Consider the following 25481-nt stretch of genomic DNA (forward strand, 5'->3'; position numbering starts at 1 on the left):
GATCATCGACACCAATGAACAGTCTTAAGTTCTTTGTACAAGCTCACGCTGGTTCACACCCTCCAGACACTACAGCAGAAAACAAACAATCTGACAGTCTGGAAACTCAGGGTTCATTTTCAAAATTCTTAATTATCTTCCTCATTTAAACAATGTCTTCTTTTATCAGCAAGCCACCTAAGTACAAAAATGCTAAGGAGATCAGTTTAACATAAATAATTTAAGGTAAGGTAGAGGTGCCTTTTCTCGGAGAGCCAAGGCTCTCTTTCCACCCTGCAAACAAAGGTGCTCTAGCCCGGAAGGGACTCCCCAGTAGCCGCAGAACCCTGTGCTGCAGCCCCCTGCACCCAGCAGTTCCTACCAGAACTGCAGTGAAGTATTCAACTTTGTTTGAGTAAAGAGTCCAGTTACCTGCTTTGGCTTACAAACAGCGTTGCATATTTAACCTAAAAACCAGGGCTGCATTATGATTAAAAGGTTTTATGAAGTCAAATGGAATGGAAATTTCCAGGGGAGCACCATTACTTAAGCAGTTCTAAACAAGTAATATTCTAAAGCACAGTTAATATTTACAGATAAGCATGACGACACATTAGAAATGTCACTGTGGCGTACACTGGCCTGGCTTTACTGTTCATAGGCAGCATCTTTCATTGCTACGTTTCAATTTCCTAAGCAAGACAATGAAGAAAACAACTACAGTATGCTGCCTAGTGTAGGACAGCAGTGGCCTAAACACCTTTGCATAGCGGCTATGGTCACCAGCAGACCTCATACCCACAGTTCTAAACTGTAACTGTGCTTAGTATTCATTCACCTTGGTGTAGCTGGCAACCATAACAGTGATAATCACTTATAGGTTCAGAGAAAGTCTAACATCTCCAAACAGTCTCATTTCTAAGTTTCCTGGATTGCTTTAAACCTAAAACAGAGGTTGTTCTGGATAGGCAGAATAAAAAACAAAACAAAACACCAGCACCAAAACTAACAGGCACTCCTAACAGACGACAGGGTCATTAGGACCAGATCACTAAGATCAGCTTTGATTCGCTGGTTTAGAGCCTCCAAAGCAAGATGAAATGCGAATGATCATACAGTACCTTACCCTTTTTACCGGTGAGCCATAGCACGCAATGCCGAAACATAGCAATGGCAGATGGCATTGGACTTATTAACTACGGAAAGGATAACAGCAGAGGGATGATGGCTGGCAGACAAGACACAGAAATGCAGATGGAATGAATACAAACTTGGAATTCTTGAGGCAGAGCACAACCTTTCGGGCAAAGGCTGCCTCTAGCTTCAACTGAATTTACATTTTGAGCTTCACAAGGACAAACACTGCAGCCTTCACACTCAGTCTTTAGACTCTTCATGCAGAAGCAGAAGCACACTTCTCGATAAAGAAGATCAGCAACCTTCTGTAAGCACAAGCCAGCAGCAGCAGCAGCCCATTACTCTTGCTTCTCACTGATTTTTATCCTTTAAATTTTTAATCTCCAATTGCAGCCAGATCCACAGTCGCTTCAAATTAATGTGCATCCACTGCAGATACAAATCCCTGCCTAACCTGCAGTACCACTTCATCCAGAAGGTTCCTGTGCGCCCGTTCATGCAGAATCAGTTGCAAAACCATTCCAGTCATTCAGCAAACAACCCACGAGAGAAGGGAAGAAGAAGCAGGCGGGACCACGAAGAGAAAGAATCTCTCCTTTCAGCTCACCCTGGAAGTGGAAGGTTTTCTGATCAACAGTTATTGTGAAGGTGCTGTCGTCCTCATCGTCTATACCAATCACAGCTCCCTGTGAAACAAAGAGCAAAATCCCAATAAGGCAAACAATGACATCAGCAATATTCACTACTGCTCCAGCCCTGGAATACCCGAAGCACCGAGGACACTGGAAACAGGCTAGACGGAGCAGAGAAATCCGAGAACCTTGTTTGGCTTACTTAAGGAGGAAGAACTAACGGAGAAGGGCTGGCAGGACGCCTTAGTAGCTCCCTGCACGGAGACTTTCCATGCCTTGCGTAAGGGACACGGATGCAGTGGGAGGGGACAAACACAGAAGCTGACTCTGGAATCTGCTTAACAGCCAGCCGTGGAGCCCTTCTGAGCTTTAAATTGCTCTCTAAAATGGGAGTCAGAAACGTACACCGCCCCGGGTTGTTGTGCAGTTCAAAGACAGCAGGTGCTCTTCAGCAGGCTACTTCTGCATGGTGCTTGTTAGTGCAGGAACACCAGCTGACATTCGCTCCACAACACTGTCCAATGGCCAGATGCTCCCGTGGCCACTTGTGCTTTGGGGGGCGCTGCAGTTTTCACACTGAGTTACTGTGTGCTCCCATGTCTGCCTCCTCCCACTAAACTGCTGTGAGGTTGGGGGACCCAGGACAATTTTACTTATTTTGACACACGGCACTCGTTAGGAAACATGACTTTCAGAATGCAGAGAGAGGGCAGGGAGCTACATTGGTTGGCTGTTTCGGGAACTTTTAACATTTTTTTTATATACAACTATATGCATCCTATTCAGACATCCAGAATTAACCGGGGGAGGGGACAGAGTGCTACACAAAATCAAAGTCTACTAGGCAATGTTCTCAAGGAATCAATATCTTGTACATCCCAAAGGGGCTAGAGAACAAACACACCACACTACAGAAGTACATTACTCTCACACAGTCCATTATTAGATACCTTAACACGGAGGGTCAAAAGAATGGAGGGAAAAACAAACAACAACCTCATCACATGAAAACAGTGGTACGTAGCGTAATTACTATTATCTCAAAAATATTAAAAACGAAATATTTATTCATTTCTTCCCTAGATACCATATAGCCAAACCTCATCTCGACCTAAGTTCTACAGACCTTACTTAGCTTACTTACTTCAGAGTAGGTAAGAAATTTGTCCCCGTTTTCAAATACGGAAATGTCTGCAGACTTAGTCTAGATCCAACAAGAAGCTGGCGGCAGGACCAGGACTGGACACCACTGGCATGGCACCTCCTAGTCCAGCACAGTGAGCACGGACACCCCATCATGTACTGGAGCAATTCATTCTGGTTAACTTCACTTTGTTGTTAATGAGGTCAACTTCATGACTTTCTAATAACTCAAACACACCCTGGGTCCAAACACAAATACAGCAGCACTTAATAACCAAGTACAAGAATGTGTTCTATGCCGGGCGGTGGTGGCGCACGCCTTTAGTCCCAGCACTCGGGAGGCAGAGGCAGGCAGATCTCTGTGAGTTCGAGGCCAGCCTGGGCTACCAAGTGATTTCCAGGAAAGGCGCAAAGCTACACAGAGAAACCCTGTCTCGAAACACCAAAAAAAAAAAAAAAAAAAAAAGAAAAAGAAAGAAAAAAGAATGTGTTCTAGATGCAGTTCTGATACATGGAACAATGGTCCTTGCTTTTAAGGCCCTTCTGCTCTGGAAGAGCAGATAAAACACACAGAGAAAAGTGCAGCACACTCCCAGCAGTGATCTCTACCAGGATGAACCTTGGAAACAGTATCAAAGAGACTTGTCACTAAGGAAATAACCACAATGGACAAATACACAGAGATGGAAAGTAGTTGAGTAGTTCCCTGGGGGTACGGTGAACAGGGACTGAATCTAGTAAGCAGGGGCGGGAAGGGTTGTTTTGGAGACAAGATGCTGCTACCCGTGCCCGGAAGGCCTCAACTCCTGGACTCAAATTCTTGTGTCTCAGTTTTCCACTGGAATTGCAGGCATACACATCATTATACCTGGCTGGCATTATACTTCTTCATGGAGTGATGAAAACATTATAAAATTGACCATATCACTGTAGAAGTTGAACAATCTTATGAATATACCAAAAACATTAACCACATACTTCAAATCAATATACTATACAATTTTCTTTCTTTAATATAGGGTCTCATATAACCCAAGTTGGCCTCTAAGTCTATTTAGCCAAGGATGACATTGAACTCCTGATCTTCCTGCCTCTGCCTCTTGAGTACTAGAGTTAATGGTATGTGTATCAATCCCAGTTTATTGGATGTTGGGGATTCAGTTCACATGCTAGACAAGCACTCTACCAACTAAGCTGCATCCCCAGGCTCAGTATGTAAATTATAACTCAACTAAGCTGTAATACCCACTTCCAAATGCCTGTTCATTCTTTCTTTAGGGTTTCTTAATTTAAGTTTGCCCATCATCTAATCACTCAAGACGGTATCAGGAGGGCTCCCAATGCTCTCATCCCATAACTGTCTATGCCTATTTGGAACTTCTACCTTTGTTTTTTCTCCTTCAGAGCTGGGGACTGAAACTAGAGCTTTACACCTGCTAGGCAAGGCGTGCTACACTGAGCCGTCTCCAGCCGGGAACAGGGATCCTAAGTTCACCATCTCCACTGCTGCTGATCTCATGGAAGCTTTCACCCATTTCTTGCTCACTGATGCAGTCTGTCTTCAGTCTGGACACCGTCTGAGCCAGTCTTTGTTATTGCCAGAGAAGTATTTTCTAAAGTGCAAACTTTAGGAGACACATCTTTTTAAAATGTTCCTTGGCTTTCCACAAACTAATAAAGTCAACATTACTTCTAATGCTCGTCCAGGCTGCTCAAATCTGGCTCAGCTAACCTTTTCCACTGTCATCCCCCAGCCATCTCCTGCCCGCCCCCACACAGAGAGAACCCTATATGTGCTCAGTTTCAATATTTCTTCCACACACCAAAAAAACAGCAGGCCCTCTTTTTCGAATCATTTTTCCAGCTTAGTTAATTTCCAGTTCATTTTCTAAACAAAACCCACCCACCTCCCTCTAGCTCCCTCCTGCTCTGTGAAAAGTGCCCAGCTCTGAACCTTGTCCCCATCCCAGCATCCACGCCTCCTCCTCTCACTGCATCCCACGGCCACTTTAGTACTCTTCACCTGCTGTTACCAGCTCCTCCTTAGCGCCTTTGTGCCTAAACTGTACCTCAGAGAGCTCTCCCCACCTCTGCTAAGTCTAACGTGGGAAAGGCACTCCGTTTGGGTCCACTGCACTTCCTTAAAGGCCCTGAAGCCTGTTTACTAGAACTGGAGTCTCCTGCACCAATCAGGACATGGCATTCCCTGAGTGTCCTTCAATACAGAAAGATACTGCACCTGACATTCCGGCCTCTCTATCTGGTGTGTTCAAAAACAATCTTCCCTTGAAAATACCCTAGATTGGGGCTAGAGAGATGGCTCAGTGGTTAAAAGCTCTTCCAGAGGACCAGGGTTTAATTCCCAGCACCCATATGGCAGCTAACAACTGTCTGTAACTCTAAGATCTGACACCCTCACACAGACATACATGCAGGCAAAACACTAATGCACATAAAATAAATAAATAAATACCCTAGATCTACATTGTTCAATGCTGTAGTCATTCAGTCCTGTGTGACCACTTAAATTTAATTATAATTAAAATTAAGCAACATTGAGAAACAACTGAAGTCAAAAGTGCAGCTCTTCAGCAAAGCAACACTTAACACCAATAAGGTTTGGTCTCCAGCACCAGAAAAAACACACTGGAATGTCAAAGGCTCAATAGGTTCAGAAAGCTAGTGGGTACGAAACTGGATGGCACAAACAGACCATTTTCATCACTGTGGAAGTCACAAGAACTGTAGCACCACAAAAAGGAGGACAATGATGGCTGGCCACTGAGAAGAAAATCGCAGTGCAAAGCCACTGCCAAGTGAACATCTGCAGTGAGTGGGGGGGGGGGCATCATGCTAGGCATTTTACACACACTCACTTTGAAATGTAACCTACCCAAATGCTGTGTACAAGGTCAGTGAAGAGCAACTCCCCTGCGTAACTCCTACTCTCTTCCCTGCCCCTCACCCCAAAGGCGAACACTAAGGTTGAGAATTTATTTGGAGGTTGTCACAGGGGGGTGCAGTACTCACACACCCTGACCAAAGGACAGCCCTCCTCTACCAGACAAGACCTCGGAGGGCTTGCCATGGGAAGGAGTGATGCAGTGTTGTGAGGGAGGAAGGGAGTAGACTGGCCAATCAACTGGGGCTTCCCTGGGGTGACAGATGTTGGAGCCAGACAACGTAGATGACAGATGTTGCAAGCAGATCGCCCTTACATGAAGTGAGGTAAACACTGTTCCTGAACATTATGAAGTCTTCTCTGTCTTGAGTTTTATACAAATGGACTCGTGTATCTTTTTTACCCACTCTCACACAAAACGTTTGTGAAATTCACCTATGTTGCAGGTAGCACAGTTTGTTGAGGGTTTTTGTTTGTTTTTATAGTTGTGCTTCTATATGGCTATTCACAAGGTATCAATTTCACTGTGAACAGACATGCTGCTCTAGTTTTACACTAGGACAATGCTGTTGTGGAGACTGTTGCTCTTTTCTTCTGCACAGTAACTGGGGGTTGGATTTACTAGATCAGGGGCATGCACATGTTGGTCCACAGATGGTCAAGGGTTAAGAGTAGTTGTTCTGGCTACACTCCCACTGCATGAACACATTTGAAATCACCCAGCAGTGACCACTGACATCTGACAGTGGTCTAATTTCCCTGGTAACTGATGAAGTATCTTTTCATATTTATTGCTATTTGACTATCCTTTGTGTGATGGTTCAGTGTTGGACCCTCTTCTATTTGCAGATTTCTTTCTATTGACTACAGTATCTGCCGCCTGCCTTTTGCATCTCCTGCCCTCTGAGGAACAGTCCTTAACTTTAATTCCTACCCTACAACACATTGAATTTATACTTCACAGTTGTGCTTTCTGTGCATCCTTCAAGAAGTCTGACTCAGTCCTAAGGCCAAGGAAATATTTTCCTACATTGTCTTCTAGAAGCCCTTGTATTTCAATACTCCCACTCTTCTTAGCCTTTTTATGTTCTAAATCAACACTGGCACCACAGTCTTGGCTGGCCATCCACAGAAGTAGGTGAGAACATGGAACCTCTCTTCTGAGGTCTTCGAAAGTGGCTAGAAAGCCAGAATCAGGAGTGGCATTCTTGACCCTTTAAAAACGTTGAGTCGACTCAACAAGTTGCACGCATCAGTGTGTGTACACAGCAGCACACTGACTGGGAAGGCCACTGATTGACAGGTTCAGTTTCAACAATGCTTACAGTTCCTGGATAAAGGTTTCCAACCATCTTTGCTAATCACTATCCCTCCACTTACTCCATTCCCCATCATCTTTTCTCAGATCTCCTGCTCAGCAAATGTTCTCTCCTCCTTACCAGCCCCAGCTGGGTTTACATACATGCCAGTCTCTTCTTCTCTGGCAGAGAAAGGACGCTCTGAGTCTGATCCACTCCAGCTATTAGACTATTTCTCTAATTCCCTTCCAGGCAAGATTATCCAGTCACCCAAGCCTCCTGCCTGTAATTCATTTCATCCTTCCGTTTCCTGAAGACACCTAGCCACACTGGCTTTACCTCACATTAGGTGACTTTATGCCTGGTTTACCCGGGATAGTCCTGGATTATTCCTGTTGCCCTGGCACAATAATGAAGAACTTCCCCTTTCACTGTCAAGACTGTCGGGGTTTCAGAGATGGTCAACTCCACCACAGCTTTGCCCTAAGACTCTACCCTCCCTCTCTAGACTCATCTCTTACCAACTTCCACACTTGAACTGCTCAAGGTTGACCAGTTGTTGCAAGTTCTTCCCACAACCATGTATCTCCGGTTGTTCCTTCTGCCGCATCCTTCCTCTCATCTACCTGGATTTGCTCTGCCTTTTTGTTATCTGGAGCAAAGTTCCTCTTGGTAACTTACACATGGAATGGTGCTCTATGATCAAGGAAACTGTTGTGCTAACCTCCCCCAAAATACCAACATTTTTATTGTGATGCTTTTAAGGCTCATTACACCATGATATACATTTATATTCCATGGCCTCTTGTGACTTTTCTCTGAGGTTTTTGAATGGTCAGTTTTTCATGCTCCATCAGTACTTTGTAGCACAATGTAGCATGAATTTTAATTGGTCTTAATAATAAAAACCCAAAGTCAGATATTGGGGTAAATGCTGAAAGATCAGAGAAGCAGAGCAAGTCACAGTTACCACCTCTTACCTCGCCAACTCCTCAGCCTGAAAGAGAGAGTGAGCTCCTGTCTCCTCCCACCTTATCCTCCTCTCTCTGCCCAGCCACATCACTCCCTGTCTCCACCTCCCCAGTGCTGGATTAAAGGCGTGAAATCCCAAGGGCTAGGATCAAAGGTGTGTGCCACCACTGCCTGGCCTCTATAGCTAACTATAGATCTTCAAGCAAGCTTTATTTGCTAGACCACAAACAAAACATCACCACAGTACTTGATGCATGCACACTGCTTCAGGTTGCAAACAGTAACTTCAGCTCCAGAGTCTTCCCCAGGTGTGTGCTGGTCTGAATAGGTATGGCCCCCATAGACTCATGTGTTTGAATGCTTGGCCCATAGGGAGTGGCACTACTAGGAGGTGTAGCCTTGTTGGAGTGGGTGTGGCCTGTTACAGTAGGTTTGACCTTGTTAGAGAAAGTGTGTCACTGTGGAGGTAGACTTTGAAGTCTCCTATGCTCAACCTATGCTCAGTGTTGCACACAGTCTTCTTCTGCTGCCTGAGGATCAAGATGTCGAACTCTTAACTCCTTCTCCAGCACTGTCTGCCTGTACGCCGCCATGTCCCACCATGATGATAATGGACTGAACCTTTGAAAACTGCAAGTCAGTCTCAATTAAATGTTTTCCTTTATAACAGTTGCCATGATCATGGTGTCTCTTCACAGCAATAGAAACACCAAGACAAAGAGGATGGATTTCTTAGTTTTCTCTTTCTCTTTTTTTCTATACACACAGAAATACTTTAAACTTGAATAACGGTTCAAATGCTTAAGATGGAAATAGTTTTGCCTTCATAATTTTCAAAACTAGACAAGATTCTGGCCATTCTGTGGATTTTTTGGCATAGAAGATAAAAGTAGGTTGTTGGTGAGCTGATTCCAAAGGTAACAAAGGAATGATTACTTCAGCGTATAAATTGCTCACATGCCCCTAAAAGGAACATGGCCGATGTTAAACGATGTTAAGTGATTCCCCCAACACTAACTACACACTGCCCCTCGCTGCAGAAATGACAGTGGAACTTTACATTCATACAGAGTTTTGAATATGCTCACTGAGATTTAGGGTGAACAACTGGTAACTCATCTTTAGAGAATAGAAAACAGGCTCAAAGAGGTAAAGTGTTTGTTCAAAGATAACAGTTAAAAGGTTATTGCCAGTTCGAGCAATTCCTGATACAAAGCAATATTTACTAATGACTTCAGCAAACTCACTGAATACCTGTACTGTGCCAGGAACACTAACAGCTAGTAATATAAAAGAAATAAGATGTATCCGCACCCTGAAGGAACATGCAAGAAGAAAAAAGTCAATGTATAAAGGGAGAAGAAATGCCTGCTCACAAAGGTGCTGAAGGGGGGGACTGCCATAGCATCATTCATTCATTCACTGTTTCAACAAGTACTGAGGTTTTCAGGCATGATTTTAGGCTCCAGTAATATACTAAGCAACTTTGGGGGGGGGGGGTTGGTTTTTTGGAGACAGGGTTCCTCTGCCCTGGCTGTCCTGGAACTCACTCTGTAGACCAGGCTGACCTCTAACTCACGGAGATTCACCTGCCTCTGCCTCCAAGTGCTGGATTAAAGGAGTCTGCAACCATTGCCCTGCACAACACTTTTTTTCATATTCATCATTTGTTTACTGAAGCTGAACACACACACACACACACACACACACACACACACACACACACACACACACACTGAGAATCTATATATACTATCCATGCTGAGAACACACCTATTTTACCCTCCTATTTCCTTTTATATGAGTTGAATATACATTTCATTTTTCAGTATTTTGTTTGCTTGCTTACTGACTTCATGCAGTCTTTAGGTTTTCTTTGGGTTTTTGGTTGTTCTTATTTTGTAGGTCTCAATTCTTCTTTAGATATTAATCCTTTGCCAAACATATTCCTCCTATTTTTCCTCTTGTCCATAGGTTACCTTTTCCTCTTTGTGGTAATAATTTGGCTGTCATTCAGGTCCTCCAGAAGGGGTTAGATACCCCGGAGCTGGAGTTACAGGCAGTTGCGGGTCACCTGAATTGAGTGCTAGGAGTTGAACCCAGGTCTCTGAAAGAACAGTGTGCACTCTTAACCACTGAGCCACCGCTCCAGGCCCTCAACATCCCAAGTTTTTGCTCAAGGCTAGTTATACAAAGACACTTCCTGTAGCTGTTCCGCACTCACTCAGTTATCGGCAGGGGCTGTGCTTATGTGTCATGGCACACATGCGGAGGTCAGAGGGCACCTTATGGAAGTCGGTCCTCTCCTTCCGCCACGTGCGTCCCTGCAATAGAACTCGGGTCATCTGGCAGCAAGCATCTTGACCCATTGAGCCATCCCACCAGAGCTTCTGCAGGTTCTTGTGGATTTTACAGACATAATCAGTCTACAATTATGAGTACCTTACTTTCCCATTCTGAACTTTTCTTCTTTGTTCCTTATTCTCATAGCACGACATGTGCCAGGCCCACTGGTATAGTTGACCTTCTGCTTTCTCTGTCTGACTTTCTAGGACCTGCAGGGTATAACAGCGAAGCAGCAGCAAACACAGGACCCTATCTTGCTGCTGACTGTATGAAGACTATGAGGCTAGGCGATTACCCGGTAGTTAAAGTGCTCACTGTGAAAGCTTCTGTAAGAGCCCTGAAGCTTTTGCTTGGGTCCCCTGAACCCACATGAATGCTCTTCTGCCTATAAACCCAGCATCTGAAGGCAGAGACGGGATTCCTGAAGTAAACTGGCTAGCATGGCAAGCTCAGAGTTCACTTGAGCAACCCTGCCTTAATAAGGTGGAGAACGACTGAGGAAGACTCAGTGTCAACCTCAGGCTTCCACACATAGATGCACACACATGAGGACATGCATGCATACCACATACACAAATAAAAAAAGAAAGAACTCACATACTGCTTTATTATTAAGTACACAACAGCCTTTTAACAAACATTCTTTTTTTGTTTTTTCCAGACAGGGGTTCTCTGTGTAGCTTTTGGTGCCTGGCCTGGATCTCACTCTGTAGACCAGGCTGGCCTCAAACTCACGGAGATCTGCCTGCCTCTGCCTCCCAAGTGCTGGGACTAAAGGTGTGTGCCACCACTGCCTGGCCAGGTCTGATAGCACACATCTTTATCCCAGTGTGGTGGTATTGTGTTCCCCAAAATACTGTGCACCCTAATAAACTTATCTGGGGTCAGAGAACAGAAAAGCTACTAGATACAGAGGCTAGAAAATGGTGGCACTCACGCCTTTAATCCTAGCATTCCAGAGGCAGAAATCTGTCTGGATCTCTGTGAGTTCAAGGCCACACTGGAAACAGTCAGGCATGGTGACTCATGCCTTTAGTCCCAAGAAGTGAGCCTTTAATCCCAGGGAGTGATGGCAGAAAGCAGAAAGGTATATAAGGCGTGAGGACCAGAAACTAGAAGCATTTGGCTGGTTAAGCTTTAGGCTTTCAAGAAGCAGTTCAGCTGAGATTCATTCTGGATGAGGACACAGAGTTTTCCAGTCTGAGGAAATAGGATCAGCTGAGGAACTGGCAAGGTGAGGTAGCTATGGCTTGTTCTGCTTCTCTGATCTTCCAGCATTCACCACGGGTTTGTTTTTATTAATAAGAATTTCTAGCGATTCGTGCTACATCCCAGTACTCAGGAGGTAGAGGCAGGCAGAGCTCTGAGTTCCAAGCTAGCCTGGTCTACATAGTGAGCTCCAGGACAGCCAGGGCTATATAGTGATATATAAAGTTTATTTTGATCTGGGTGTGGAGGCAAATGCATATCATCCCAGCACTTGAGGTAGAGGCAGGAGGGTCAGGAATTCCAGGACATTTTCAATGTCAAATTCACAGGGAACAGACAGAGCTAGCAAAAGGCTACTACATTAACAAGCGAGCCCTAAATCAACAGAGTAATTTTTCATCGTGAAATGACAAGACAGTGATATCTTGTGGGATACAGGCTTGCAGGCTAGAGAAGGACATTTTTAAGTTTATACATTAATCTAAATTAACTCCCCACATCTGCTCTGGATTTCACTTACTGTTAGATGCAGCCCAATACCAGAAATACGGAAAAATGTCACAGGGCTAAAATAAAGCATTAGCATCCATCAGTGCTGAAGGTATTAATAATCTAATGTGGTATGCTGCTGATCTCTCATCATGAGCTAAGAGAAAAGAGAACAGATGATGTCTCCATGGGGACTCAATCCGCTTATACCCTACACATGACAGATACATGTCATACAAGTTGAGTATCCTGAGATAAAAAAGAAAATCTGAAATCCAAAGCACTATAAAATTCAAATTTTTCTGAAGGCCAACCAGGCAACACAATCAGAAAATTCTACACCTGATTTCATGTACTAAGACACAAAAATACTTTATAAAATCACCTGCAGGTTATATGTGTAAGGTGTATGTGAAACATAATTGAATTTCACATTTAGACTTTGGTCCCAGCCCCAAAATAGATCATTATGTACATGCAAATATCCCAAAGTTCAAAAGAGAAACATTTTCTGGCCCCAAACATTCCATATTGGGGATATCTGTACTCTTCACTGTACTGGGTTACTTTTAAGTCATAAGCAGATCAATGGTTTTCAAAGTACTTTTATTTAACATTAAACCTTTGTTGACTTATAATTCATCTCACCCAAGCCTCTTCAGGACATCAGAATCAGAGATTCATCTGCATCAATAATGCCTGAGACCGATGATCTCAGCTACTTGAGGGGCTGAGGCAGAGAACCACAAGTTCAAGGCCAGACTGGGCATCAATAAACTCTGGTCTCAAAAAGTTAAAAGGGGGCTGGGAATACCACTCAATTGTGGATTGCTTATCTAGGATCTTTAAGGCAGTAGGTTCAATCTGTACTACTTTCCAAATACATTAACAAATTTGATGCTGACAATCCTGTGAGTGAATAGTATAATGCCCAGTCTTGTTTTGCTGCTTTTTAAAATTTATTTATTTATTTATATTTTATATGCATTGATGCTTTGCCTGCATGTATGCCTGTGTAAGGGTGTTGGAACTCCTGGAACTGGAGTTAGAGAGTTTTCAACTGTCAAGAGGGTGCTGAGACTTGAACTTGAGTCCTCTGGAAGAGAAGCCAGTGCTCTTAACCACTGAGCCATCTCTCCAGCCAATGTTTTGTTTTGTTTTGTTTTAAGAGCTCAAAAATGAATGGGAAGAATTGGCTCAAATCATAAAGCTAGTTAAAAGGCAGAATTCATTTTTAACTCCCATTCCACATATGCCATGTTCTTGTCTCTACCTCACACATCTCTTTAATGTTGTTACTTACCCATTTTGCAGATATTTCCTGAAAATGTTTATATTTTGCTCTCGGATAAAACAAGGGAGTTTATCAGACCCAAGCACCAACCATCACTATTTCCTCAGGTCAAGGGCGCCATCTAGTGGTACAAACTTTGTAACCAACAAAGTCAGAATTTTGCTGACAGGTATACTGGTTCAAACCTATAATCACAGCACTTGGGAGACAGTAGCAGGATTGCCATAAGTTTGAGGATAGCCAAGACTACATAGTGAATTCCAGACCTACCAGGCCTATCTACAAAGCAAGTCTCTGTCTGAGAGAGGGGAGGGGGAGGGAGGGATGAAGAGAGGGAGGAGGGAGTAGGTGGGTGGGTGAGGGAGTAGGTGGGTGTTTTTCACTTCCCTATTTTCTCTCTGATTTTCTGCTGCTTTGCAACAATGTGGCATGTCTGCATTAGTTCTTCTAGTCTGGAGGAATCCGGGGCTGGGGAAGCTGTTCAGCTGGTAGAATGGTTGTCTAGAATGCAACAGGGCTCTGGGTTCAATCTCCCAGTACTTCCTAGGTCAGGTAGAGTGGGCCATGCCTGCAATCCCTGCATCTAGGAGGTAGACTTGGGAGGATCAGTTCAAGGTCTTATAGGGAATTCAAGGCCAGCTTGAGCTAGAGACCCTGCCTAAAAATAATAATAATAAATGGAACCCTAAACTACTGAGGATTAAAGGCAGCTTGGGAATGGGAACAGAAGATTCCCTATCAATGTGTGGCCTTGATAAATTACTAAAAGTCAACTTAGTCTCACAAGTGCCTGGAGATGTGGTTCAGTAGTGGAGTGCTTTCAGAGCATTACCAAGCATTGAACTCAATCTCTAGCTCCAGAAAATACAATTGCTAACCTTGACAACTTGCAAGTGTCTGAACTAGATCTGCGTGTCTGAGGCAGTAAGATGTGGGCTAGCTACCTGGGATCCTGCATAGATCATGGAGATTTTCTACAGTGATCCCAACTTGTCTGCATAGCACAATCAACCAGAGAATCTAAAACTAGATTCTAGAACCTCACTCTAAAGTAAGGTGTGTAGAAGGGGGCTCCTGGAAACCTATATTTAAAAAAAAAAAATGCCCAGATGTTTCTCACACAGAAAGCAAAAGGAAAATCTTCTTTTTGGGGTAGGATCTCATGTAGCCCACTCTGGCCTTGTGCTGGCTAGATTTATGTCAGCTTAACACAAACTATAATCATCTGAGAGGAGGAAACCTTGAATGAGAAAATGCCTTCACAAGATTAGGCTGTGGGCAAGCCTGAAGAGCATTTTCTTAATTAGTGATTGATGGGGGAGGGCCCAGCCCATTGTGGGTGGGGCCATCCCTGGGCTCGTAGTCTTGGGTTCTATAAGAAAGCTGACTGAGCCAGCCATGTGGAGCAAGCCAGTAAGCAGCACTCCTCTGTTGTGGGATATTTTGATGGCACTCTGACACTCCTGAGACTGCCAATAAAGTTAAACCTTGAATCAGAGGGTGGAGTCAACACTCAGCTGACCAGAATTAACCATGGAGTTTTTGGGACCCAGATTAGAATAGAGAGACACAGGAAGGAAGGGGGGGCGGGGCTTAGACAGATTTGTGCGCCTTTTCGATTTGGAAATGTGGGAAGGCAGGGTCAGCTGATCATTCCTCTGTCGCTCTTTGGATCTATCAGGTTTTTGCCCCAATATTTGACTCCTGAAGTAACTGCTTCATCTGGTGCTTCACCCCTCCAGGGCCTCTGTGTCAGCTCCTGCCTCCAGATCCCTGCCCTGTTTGAGTTTCTGTCCTGGCTTCCTTCAGTGATGAACTATACTATGGAAGTGTAGGCCAAATAAACCTTTCCATCCCCAACTTGCTCTTTGGTCCTGGTGTTTCACTGCAGCAATAGAAACTCTAACTGAGACAGGCCTTACACTCACTATGTGACAGAGTTACAGTGCTGGGATCAGAGGCATGCACTGCCCATGCCTGGTTTATGCAATGCTGAGGATTGAACCCAGGGCCTTGTGCATGCTAGGAAGCACCAACTGAACTGCATTCCAGCACTGTCATAAATATTTTATTACCCTCCCCCATCAATGTGCCACGTTATTGGTGAAATTATTAAGGCCACTCCACGTAGTTAAAAGGGAGGTTTATTTTGTGAAGTAACTTACAAGTGAAGGGATAGTTTACAGGGTCTGGGAAAGGCGTGCGCAGTCCGGTGGTGTTCTCTGGAGAACTCTGCTCTGTCTACCTCCAGCATCCAGGGTCCAGGAACCAAGAGAGTGTGCTCACCCATCCAGGTCTCGGGTCTCCAGGCGCCTCCCCTGGCCCCGCCTCATAGGCGCGACAGTTGCCAGAGTCTCAATGGGGGTTGGAACTTCCAGATCCAAGCTGGAATGGCTATCCACTACACCACGTACCTAATTCTCACAGAATTCTGCTAAAAATGTGTTATAATTCCCAATTAAAGAAAACTCAAATTCGGGGCTGGAGAGATGGCTCAGAGGTTAAGAGCACTAGCTGCTCTTCCAGAGGTCCTGAGTTCAATTCCCAGCAACCACATGGTGGCTCACAACCATCTGTAATGAGATCTGGTGCCCTCTTCTGGTCTGCAGGCATACATGCAGACAAAACACTGTATACATAATAAATAAATAAATCTTAAAAAAAAAAAAAAAGAAGAAGAAGAAAACTCAAATTCATGCTTATAGCTTCCCTCTTTCAGTCAACCAAACAAAGGCCAAAATGGGATTTAGATGCAGGTTTCTGTAGGTTCTTCTCTGTCCTGCTATGCAGCAGGCAGGATTCTTAGAATGACACCTGTTCTTGGACAATCTCCTCTTCCGGGACTATGGGTGCAAACTGGATACAATAAGATCACTGCAAAGCCTATGTTACATGAAACATCAAAAAGACTATCTGACCTGACCTAACTGCATGAGCCTTCTAAAGGCAGCTCTTTCTGCAGCTGGCAGCAGAATGGGGAGTCAGAGGACTCACACCACCAGGGGCCAATGTGGACTGAGGCTGAGTGAGGGCCACAAGTGACGGCAACAAAGAGACCTTGTAGGTTTAACTACAAACAACTAAATCTGACCAACAGCCTAGAAGATTCTTAGAGCCTCCAGATAAGGACTCATCCCAGTCAACTTCTTCACTTCAGCCTTCTGATTCTTAGCAGAAAATCCAAGTGAGGCAAGAGGCAGGTAGATCTCTGTGAGTTGGAGGTCACAATATGTGTTTTTGTGTATGGTGGTAAAACGTATCAGGTCTACAGCACTAAGGACATTTATCCATCTCCAGAGACTACCTCTCTCTCTCTCTATGGCAGTCAGGTTTAGTTCTATCGTAGGTCTCTGGGATACCCAGCCTCAGGGGTGAGCTCTCTCTCATGGTAGGCCACATAAGTTGTTTTGGGTTTTTGTTTTTTTCCATTTTTCAAGACAGGGTTTGATTGTGTAGACCTGGCTGTCCTGGAACTCTCTCTGTAGACCAGACTGGCCACTTGCCTCTGCCTCCAGAGTGCTGGGATTAAAGGTGTGCATCATCACCGCCTGGCCAGAAACTCCATTTCTGAACTCAAACAACTCCACACCCACCAAATAACAACCTGTTTCCCATGCCTAGGCTAGAAACCACCATCTTATTCCAGTCTGTATGAATTTGATGACTCTTCATATCTAACAGGATTCACAATATTCATGTTTTGCAGCTATCTTATTTCACTTAGCATACCACCCTCAAGGTCCGTCATGTCAGCTTATGTGAAATATTCCTTTCTTTTCCTAAGGCTAAATGGTATATTGTCTTAGTTTCTGCTCCAATTGCTGTGGTAAAATACCCTGGGCCAAAAGCAATGCAAGAGATACAGGGTCTACTTCAGCTCCCTTTCTTAATCTATACAGTAGTCCAGGATCCCAGCCCAGGGAATGGTGCCACCCACAGTGGGTAGGGCTTCCCACCTCAATTAACTTAATCAGAATAATCCCTGACAGGCATGCCCAGAAGCCCACCTTCCTGGTGATTCTAGACCTCATCAAGTTGATGACCGAGATAACCCGTCACAGTATTCTACTGTGCTTCTGTGTATATTTGTATATGATATATATAATACTTTATTCAGTTTTCTGTGTATAGGCACTTGAAATATTTAGCTTTGGGGCTATTTTGACTATTACTGTTATGAACAAATGGTGCACAAATATTTACTTATGTCCTTGTTTCCATTTTTTAAAATATATAAATGGTTGTGGGCTGAAACAAAGTCATTATCTTAAAAACCGGGCAAGTGAAAGGAAATAATGAAGCAGTTATCCTGCCTATTTGAACTGCACTGTTAGGTAAACAGATCATAGAGGGAAAGAAAGCCCTCATAAAATTAAGCCTCACAAGATTAACATAAATATAGACTATCTCCATCTTGCCAACTTCATGTGAGTTAATGAGTATAAGTACTCACCAGCCATTATCACCTGATATTATCAATAAGGAACAAGAACTGGACACGTGTCTCCTGCTATAAGAACACACCACCTAGAGTCTTGTCAACAGGATCAAATGTGAGTCTGAGTCAGTCTCTCTCTGGGTGCGGCTACCAATCAGAGCAGAACAGAGGAGAGGGAAGGTGCCAAGCTGCAGCAGAGTGGTATCAGTAAAATACACACTATGCAAATCCCACAGGTCTAAGGGTAGGATGCTTCAGTGGGTCAATTGTGAACAAAAGGCAGTTTTAAAATAAGCAATCAAAACTACAAAACTGCTGGGTACTGGCACATTGCAATTCCAGCACGAAAGGCAGAGACAGAAGGGTCACCTGGGCTCAGGAATGGGAGACCAGCCAGGGAAACACAGTAACACATCTACAGTTTTCAATTAAAAAACTATAAAATGTAGGGATGTCACACTGTAAAATTACAAAGCAACGCAGAGGGTGATTAGTTAGGCGGCAGGAGGCATAATCGGACTGGGACACATACCGAGCTTTCGGGCAGCTGGCAAAGTTCTCTCTCTTAACCTGAGTGCTAGGCACAAGGGTTAAGAATTCAACTATATTTAGAAACCAAAGCCAAGAACTAAGCCAGCACAGTAACAGTAACAACAAGACAGTGGCCTAACCCCAAATACAATCTGCTGATCTGCTGCCTCAACACAGCCCTGCCAAGCCTCACCACAGGCCTATCTCAAGCCAAAAAAGCAGTTAAAACCAGAGGCAGTGGAAACTGGGATCAATACCAAGTACTCAGGAAAGCAATCTGACCACGACAAGAGGAATCGCAGGAAAATTTAAAAATATAGAAGCAGAAGGCAGGTGCGATTGGTCATGCTGCAGCCCCAATACTGGGGAAGCTGCGACAGGGGGATCACCATGAATTCAAGACCAGCCTGCAACAGTGAGATGCTGTTTCAAAACAACAAGAAAGGAGACCAAAATAAAACATTAAAAAAAAAAAAAAAAAAAAAACAGCCTGGGGACTGGAGAAATGGCTCAGAGGTTAAGGGCACTGACTGCTCTTCCAAAGGTCCTGAGTTCAATTCCCAGCAACCACATGGTGGCTCACAACCATCTATAATGAGATCTGGTGCCCTCTTCTGGCCTGCAGTCATACATGCAGTATACATAAATAAATAAATATATCTTTTAAAAAAAAAAAAAACAGCCTAAGTTACTTTTCTCTGAGTTTGAGGCCGGCCTGGTCTACAGAGTGAGTTCCAGAACAGCCAGGGCTATACAAAAAAACCCTGTTTAAAAAAAAAAAAAATCTTTTTGCTGTTATATATTCAAGTTAGTCTAGTTTCCATTCTGCAAACCAGCCATACTTACTCCCATCTCAGTTCAAGACTTTTCCCATCATGCCTAAGTTTAGAACTGTTTTCCAATTCTTGGTAGAACTGAATATCAAACATATTCACATCTTCAAAAGTAAGGATTACCCTACAGTCCAGTTCAAAGCACCACTAACAGAAAATGATGAGGGTCGGGAGGAGGGGGATGGAGAGATGAAGTAAAAAACGCTGCTAGAAGCTGAGGACCCAGCTGGGGACAGAACTCACACAGAGGAGGGAATCTGGCTGGGCCCCGGCCATGCACTGCTCTCTAGCTCTTTTTGAGATGTGTGATCAGTGCCATAGACAAGCCGGACTTCGAAGACCCAGAATGAAAAATGTCGTGCCAAATGTCCTTCTTTCTTTGGAGACAGGGTCTCACTATGCGATTTTGGTTAACATGGAGACCAGGCTGGCCTCAAACTCAGAGATCCAGCTAAGCCTCCCAAGTGCTATGTAAAGTATCTTAGTAAGTTGTATTAGCCAGGTGATGGTGGCGCATGCCTTTAGTAGCAGCACTTGGGGGACAGAGACAAGCAGACCTCTATGAGTTCAAGGCCAGCCTGGTCTACAGAGCAAGTTCTAGGACAGCCAAGGCAACACAGAGAAACCCTATCTCAAACAACAACAACAAAAAGTTTGTATTAACTACGTGTTAAAATAATATTTTAGATATATTAGCTCATTAATTTCACTTGTTTAGTTTTACCTTTTAAATGTGGGCTACCATCAATTTTTTTTATTATTTATTCTTTGTGTCTTTCACATAATGCCTCCCAATCCCACCCATCTCCCCCAAAATAAAATAAAATTTAAGAGAAAAAAAAAAAAGAAGGGGAAAAATCTGATCATGGAAGCTGCAGTGTGATATAGTGAGTCACGCAGTAAACTTCTCTATCCATATATTTTTACGTGCAGGTGTTCATCACTGAATTGTTGGTCTGATTTGAGGCCCCTGGTCTCTGTTGCACCATCGACGCTGAGCCGTCACCAGGACTCTTCCTGGATACCCCACTGCTGCCTTGTGTCATGGAGATCCTGTAGCCCTGGGTCCACAGGACTGATCACACACAAACACACACACACACACACACACACACACACACACACACACACACACACACACATATACATGCTCCAGCCTATCACAGATGGGGTGGATGTTGGACTACCACCAATTTTTAAGCTTTATATATATATGGTTCAAAATACCTTTCTACTGCCCAGCACTGCTATACATACATTACTAAACAGCACTGAAAAAACAAAACAAAAACAAAAAAACCCAGAGCAGCTAATGAGGGTTTTGTTTTTTTGTTTTGTTTTTTTTTTTTGCTGTTGACAACAACAGTATAATTCTATATTTGTCCCTTGTCAGTAAAATGAGGTTTTAAAGGAAAGCCAGGAGATGATTTAAAGCATGGATTAAAGCATGGATCAAAATAACTGAGTCTTGTCCTGGTCCTAAAACTTCTAGAAGTTACTTGGAGAAACCCAATTTTCTTTCCTGAGACTTGGTTATCTGGACCAATGGCTAAGTAAGGAAATTCAGTTAAATCCAGGCTCCATGATGCCATCAAAACATATCTTTTCTGTTGAAATTAGTCTTCATAAAATGAAGGAATACTCACCCTGAGTCTAACACATCCTCTTCGGGAGCCTCTCATCATTTTGTCCTTGGACTAAAAGAAAAACAAAACACTCAGTAAATAAAAGGTTACAGACAACTGTTTTTAGTCATCCAGGAGCTAAAAATCAACTAAAATTTACAAGAACTGACCATTCCTTCTGCCCATCACCTGCCCCAAAAGAAACTTTTTGCAGGGGAATGACCAGCTTTTCAATGAAAATGGTTTTTAGTTTATGCAAATCAGGCCAGCTGACAAAGGCAAGGAGTGCACTTTAGAGGCAGTGTTCAAGTTTGTCCACGCAATCCCAGACGCCAGTTCTCGTCTAGGGTTCCCTTTCTGTTTTGTCGACACTCATCAAAGTGCAAAGTTAGTGACTGATTTTCAATATCCCACCTATATGAGAAAAAAATCAAAACAGACTGATTCTATGTGACTCTGTAATTGGTCCATCTGAAGCCACGGATACCCTATAACCTTCACATTTCTAAGCCACGGGAACTCATGTTCAGAAGTGATTATGGATGTACTCAAGCCAGCCTGCTTTTATTCTATTTACAAATAAATACAAGAACAGAGACATACATTTTAGGGGGTAAATATCCTTACTACTAAGCACGATCAAAGAGTTCTTTACTAATAATACACAGTTAATGAAAACATTGCTAAGAAAAGCATCCCTTAATCATTTAATAACCCTTTTATGGACCTATACTTATCTTCTCTCCAAAATAAAGGCAGGATGCGAAAACATTAATTAGGTTACAAACAACCCAGGAGATTAGAATGCAAAGTAAGCTAAAGAGGGTGAAAGATGGTATCCTATCCTGGAGCCGTCCGCATCATAAAGCAGTTTTTAAACCACAAGATGCAGGGCCAGACAGGCCAGTGATGTTGCTACCGTTCGGATTATGAATTACAAACACCAAAAGAGACAACTGGAAGCAATTAGCTAAGGAGCTGCTCCAGAGAGTCAGAATATGGAGCATTCCAGGAAACAACTGACAGACTCCTCTAACACGTGGGGGAAGACAAGGCTAACACATCAACAACAGTCGTAACACAGAGCAAAGGGAGCACCAAGTGTCACAAATCCCAGAGAGCAACTCTGAGGGGCTGCAAAGGAGAGTTGGGGCCTGGGCAGCAGGAGTGAATGCATGCTGGCTCCGTGGGTGAAGGCGCGTAGAGCAGTTTGATCCAGCCCACCCCTTCTGCAGCTCCTTTCTCAGTAAGCATCTCCTTTGCTGTAACTACACGCCGACACACACACACCCGTCCCCCTACACACACACACACACACACACACACACACACACCAGTTCGATTCTTTCTTCCAGAACACAATAATCTGGAACCACTCCCAGGAGGTACCCACGAAATCCTGCTATCAAGACCAGCAGGACTGCTTTGAAGTCTGAGCTAGGCTGATCTATACAGCAAGCTCCAGGCCAGCTAGAGCTACATACTGAATTTAGAGTGTTTCAAAATACATATAAATATGTAAAGCAGCTCTAACCTGCTAAGATCTGATGATCTAAAAGCCCCCATCATTTCTGTGGCCAGGGCTGACTTCCCAGCTCCCTGAACCAGCCGATCACCTTCATGCCTAGGGATTTTTTACAGGCTGTTCTCTTGCCTGCGGCAGTGTTTGCACACGTTCCAGGTTCCTTAACCAGCCAATTCCTGCTTAGCCTCAGAGAATTCTAGCTGAAGTCCACGACTACATTATAACCATTCCCGTCATGAGCCATTTTTAAAAGACAATCTTTCCCTTCATAATACTGTGGGGAAATAAAACTTCCCTGGATTTCTCTGTGTTCCAATCAAAGGCTGTAGGGCATGTCATAATAATTAAATTTTTCATTTTTCTTTGATCTCAAAGAATAATAATACATATTTTCTTTCCCAGAAGAGTCTGAAAACTTATATCCGGAGTAGGAAGGGAAGTCATTTTAAGAGCATACTAAGACGGGCGGTGGTGGCGCATGCCTTTAATCCCAGCACTCGGGAGGCAGAGCCAGGCGGATCTCTGTGAGTTCGAGGCCAGCCTGGGCTACCAAGTGAGTTCCAGGAAAGGTGCAAAGCTACACAGAGAAACCCTGTCTCGAAAAAACAAAAAAACAAAAAAAAAAAGAAAAGAAAAGAAAAGAAAAAGAAAAAGAAAAAAAAAAGAGCATACTAAGAACCATTCAGCTCAATGTATTAACCCTGCTGCCCAACAGGGGCTCTGAATTGCTCTGCTCTGATCATGTTTTATCACTTTAGATGAACTTCAGTATTCTACTTAAAAAGCCATCTATGGGGGGGGGGAGAGATGATCCTGTGGTTAAGAGCACTTGCTGCTCTAGCAGAGGACCTGGGTTCGGTTCCCGGGACCCACACAGTGACATGTTACCTCACAAGCACCTGTAACTCCAGTTCTAGGGATTGAACATCCTCTCCTGACCTCTGTGGGCAGCGTACACACATCAGACTCTTACATACATGCAAGCATATACATGAAATAGAATTTCTCCATCTCAAGGGCAGGCGAGATGGCTTCGTGGGTAACACTGCTCGCTACACAAGCCTACCGCTTGACCTGGAACCTGTGGGAGCGGAGAACTGACTTCCGAAAGTAGTCTTCTGGCCTCCATACGGTGCTGGGCCTTGGCACATCTGCTACACAACACACACACACACACACACACACACACACACACACACACACACCACTGACAATAAACAAAAATTTTTGTTAATTAAGAAATACTCAAAATAGTCTCCATTTAGGCTCCAAGGCTACAAATACCATTTGTGTGAAATTTAGTCTTTAAATATACAAAATCATTTCAATCCCCTACAATTTCTAGACACACACACACACACACACACACACACACACACACACTCCATCCAGAGATAAATAATGTGGCAGTGGCGTTGAAATCCAGCTCTGCCAGTGTACCAACAGTGCAGCCTTGACCAGATCCCTTCTGTTCTCAGACCTGAGTTCACCTGTTTGTAGTTTACCTGTTGGTAAAATGAAGAGATGGCTTAAGATCACGCGGTTGTCCCAAGTACTTAACAAGGAAATCACGCGGGACACCTGTGTAGAGCTAGCGCAGGGCTTTTGCCCCTTCCTTGCTCCTACCTTAAGTACAGCAAACACAACCTGTAATGATGCTCTTTAGAAGGAAACAGGCCCTATTCCCAGGTGTGGCACACTGTATCAGACTTCAGCATTTAACTATGCAGGCAGGAGCCAAGGTATTCTAAAGAAAGGCCCATGTGCCTTCAGTCATCAGACTGCTGAGGCCATGGACCCTAAGGAATTGGAATTTCCCAGGAATGCTGGTGTCCACAGAGAGATTTATTTATCAGAGAGGTTTCACACAATGCTAACTTCTTGGAAGACAGACCAGGAACCAGAAGCCAATGATGAGTCAGTGACAGGCAGGACCACACCTTGACTAAACTGCTCAGTTATGCGTACCTCTGCCCTCTATTTAAATCTAAGCCTGGAGTCTGGACCCTGATGATGGACTTGGAATGAGTGGGTCACTGGACCTCTTCATTTTTCCTCGTCCCAGCATGGCCACACTGAAGAAACCTTTCTCTGCTTCTCACTATTATTTGTTGCTTTAATTGGCCCACTGAAGGCAGGTGGACTGGAATGTAGCTTGTCAGGGCTCCAGGACCCAGACTTTGACCCTAATAAATGATAACAAGAATAAACACTCCCAAATATGACACCTTAACACCTAAAACCTAAGCAGCAGCCCAAAGGTCTCTCGAGTCTCCAAGTGGTCCTCCTAAGGAGCAGATCCACTGAAGAGGAACAGGATTGCCTGTAACTTCCTTACTAAAACTGCATTAACCAAGGGTGATTAGGAATCAGAAGAACACGGAGGAAGCCGAAAATCAAAACACCCAGAGCCAGTGGAACTTTGTCTCAGGCCACTGCCTGTTCTTTGGGCCCTCCTACCCCCCAAAACACTTACTCCCCCATACAAGTGTCACTAGGTCCTCACTTTACTCTCCCTGCGAAAGGATGCTAAGCCACAGACATCTGATTCCTTGGAGTCTCCTATGTCGTGTGGCTCCAGGCGCCCTGATAAACTTGGACACACGCTTTCTCTTGTTAATGTGCTGTTGATTTGGTTCATCAAACTTGCCTTTACTTATATATGCTTTATTTCAAACATGCCTCATCAAATTTGCCCAGTCTACAGAAATCGTGCCCACCTGTGTATGTACCTGTGCACATGCTCTCTCCTCAGCTGACAGCTATTTCTGTGGCACTGGTTATTATGCTGTGTTATGCATGTTTGTGCCATTTTCCTTGTCCCATAGGAGAAGCCTAATTATCATTTCACTATTACTACCTTCAACCTATCTCCTAGAATTTATTAATATCTGGGTCCTGGGAGATGTTAAATCAATGTATACATGGTCCCAGACTCCTCTCTTAGGTATCCTATTCATTCAACATACATAATTTACTTGAAATATGCTTATTTATCCCCAATTCAAGCTATTCAACACTCCCAGGTAAAACAGAAGAAACTTTTTTTTTTCTTTTTCTGATAACTTTCTGAGCTGTTTTTGTCTAGACAGAGTAGCCCAGGCTGGTCTCAAACTAGCTATGTAGCT

General features: G+C 43.8%; 1 protein-coding gene across 14 annotated transcripts in view; it reads right to left on the reverse strand.

Annotated features, from left to right (window-relative positions):
• The window catches only part of Osbpl9 (oxysterol binding protein like 9), a 140195-nt gene that overhangs the window by 92809 nt on the left and 21905 nt on the right, over positions 1–25481 (reverse strand). For 8 of the 14 annotated variants that reach the window (XM_006977751.4, XM_015996484.3, XM_015996485.3 and 5 more), the window contains exons 2-3: positions 20850–20900; positions 1724–1802 (exon numbers count right to left, since the gene is read on the reverse strand). In XM_006977751.4, coding sequence (XP_006977813.2) covers positions 1724–1802; positions 20850–20900 — 130 coding nt within the window. Of the gene's footprint in view, positions 1–1723; positions 1803–1950; positions 2032–20849; positions 20901–25481 lie in introns of those variants that run through there. The other 6 variants (XM_076564742.1, XM_076564745.1, XM_076564747.1 and 3 more) reach the window with 4 other exon arrangements.

Source organism: Peromyscus maniculatus, chromosome 2, assembly GCF_049852395.1.
Source record: "Peromyscus maniculatus bairdii isolate BWxNUB_F1_BW_parent chromosome 2, HU_Pman_BW_mat_3.1, whole genome shotgun sequence".
NCBI lineage: Eukaryota > Metazoa > Chordata > Mammalia > Rodentia > Cricetidae > Peromyscus > Peromyscus maniculatus.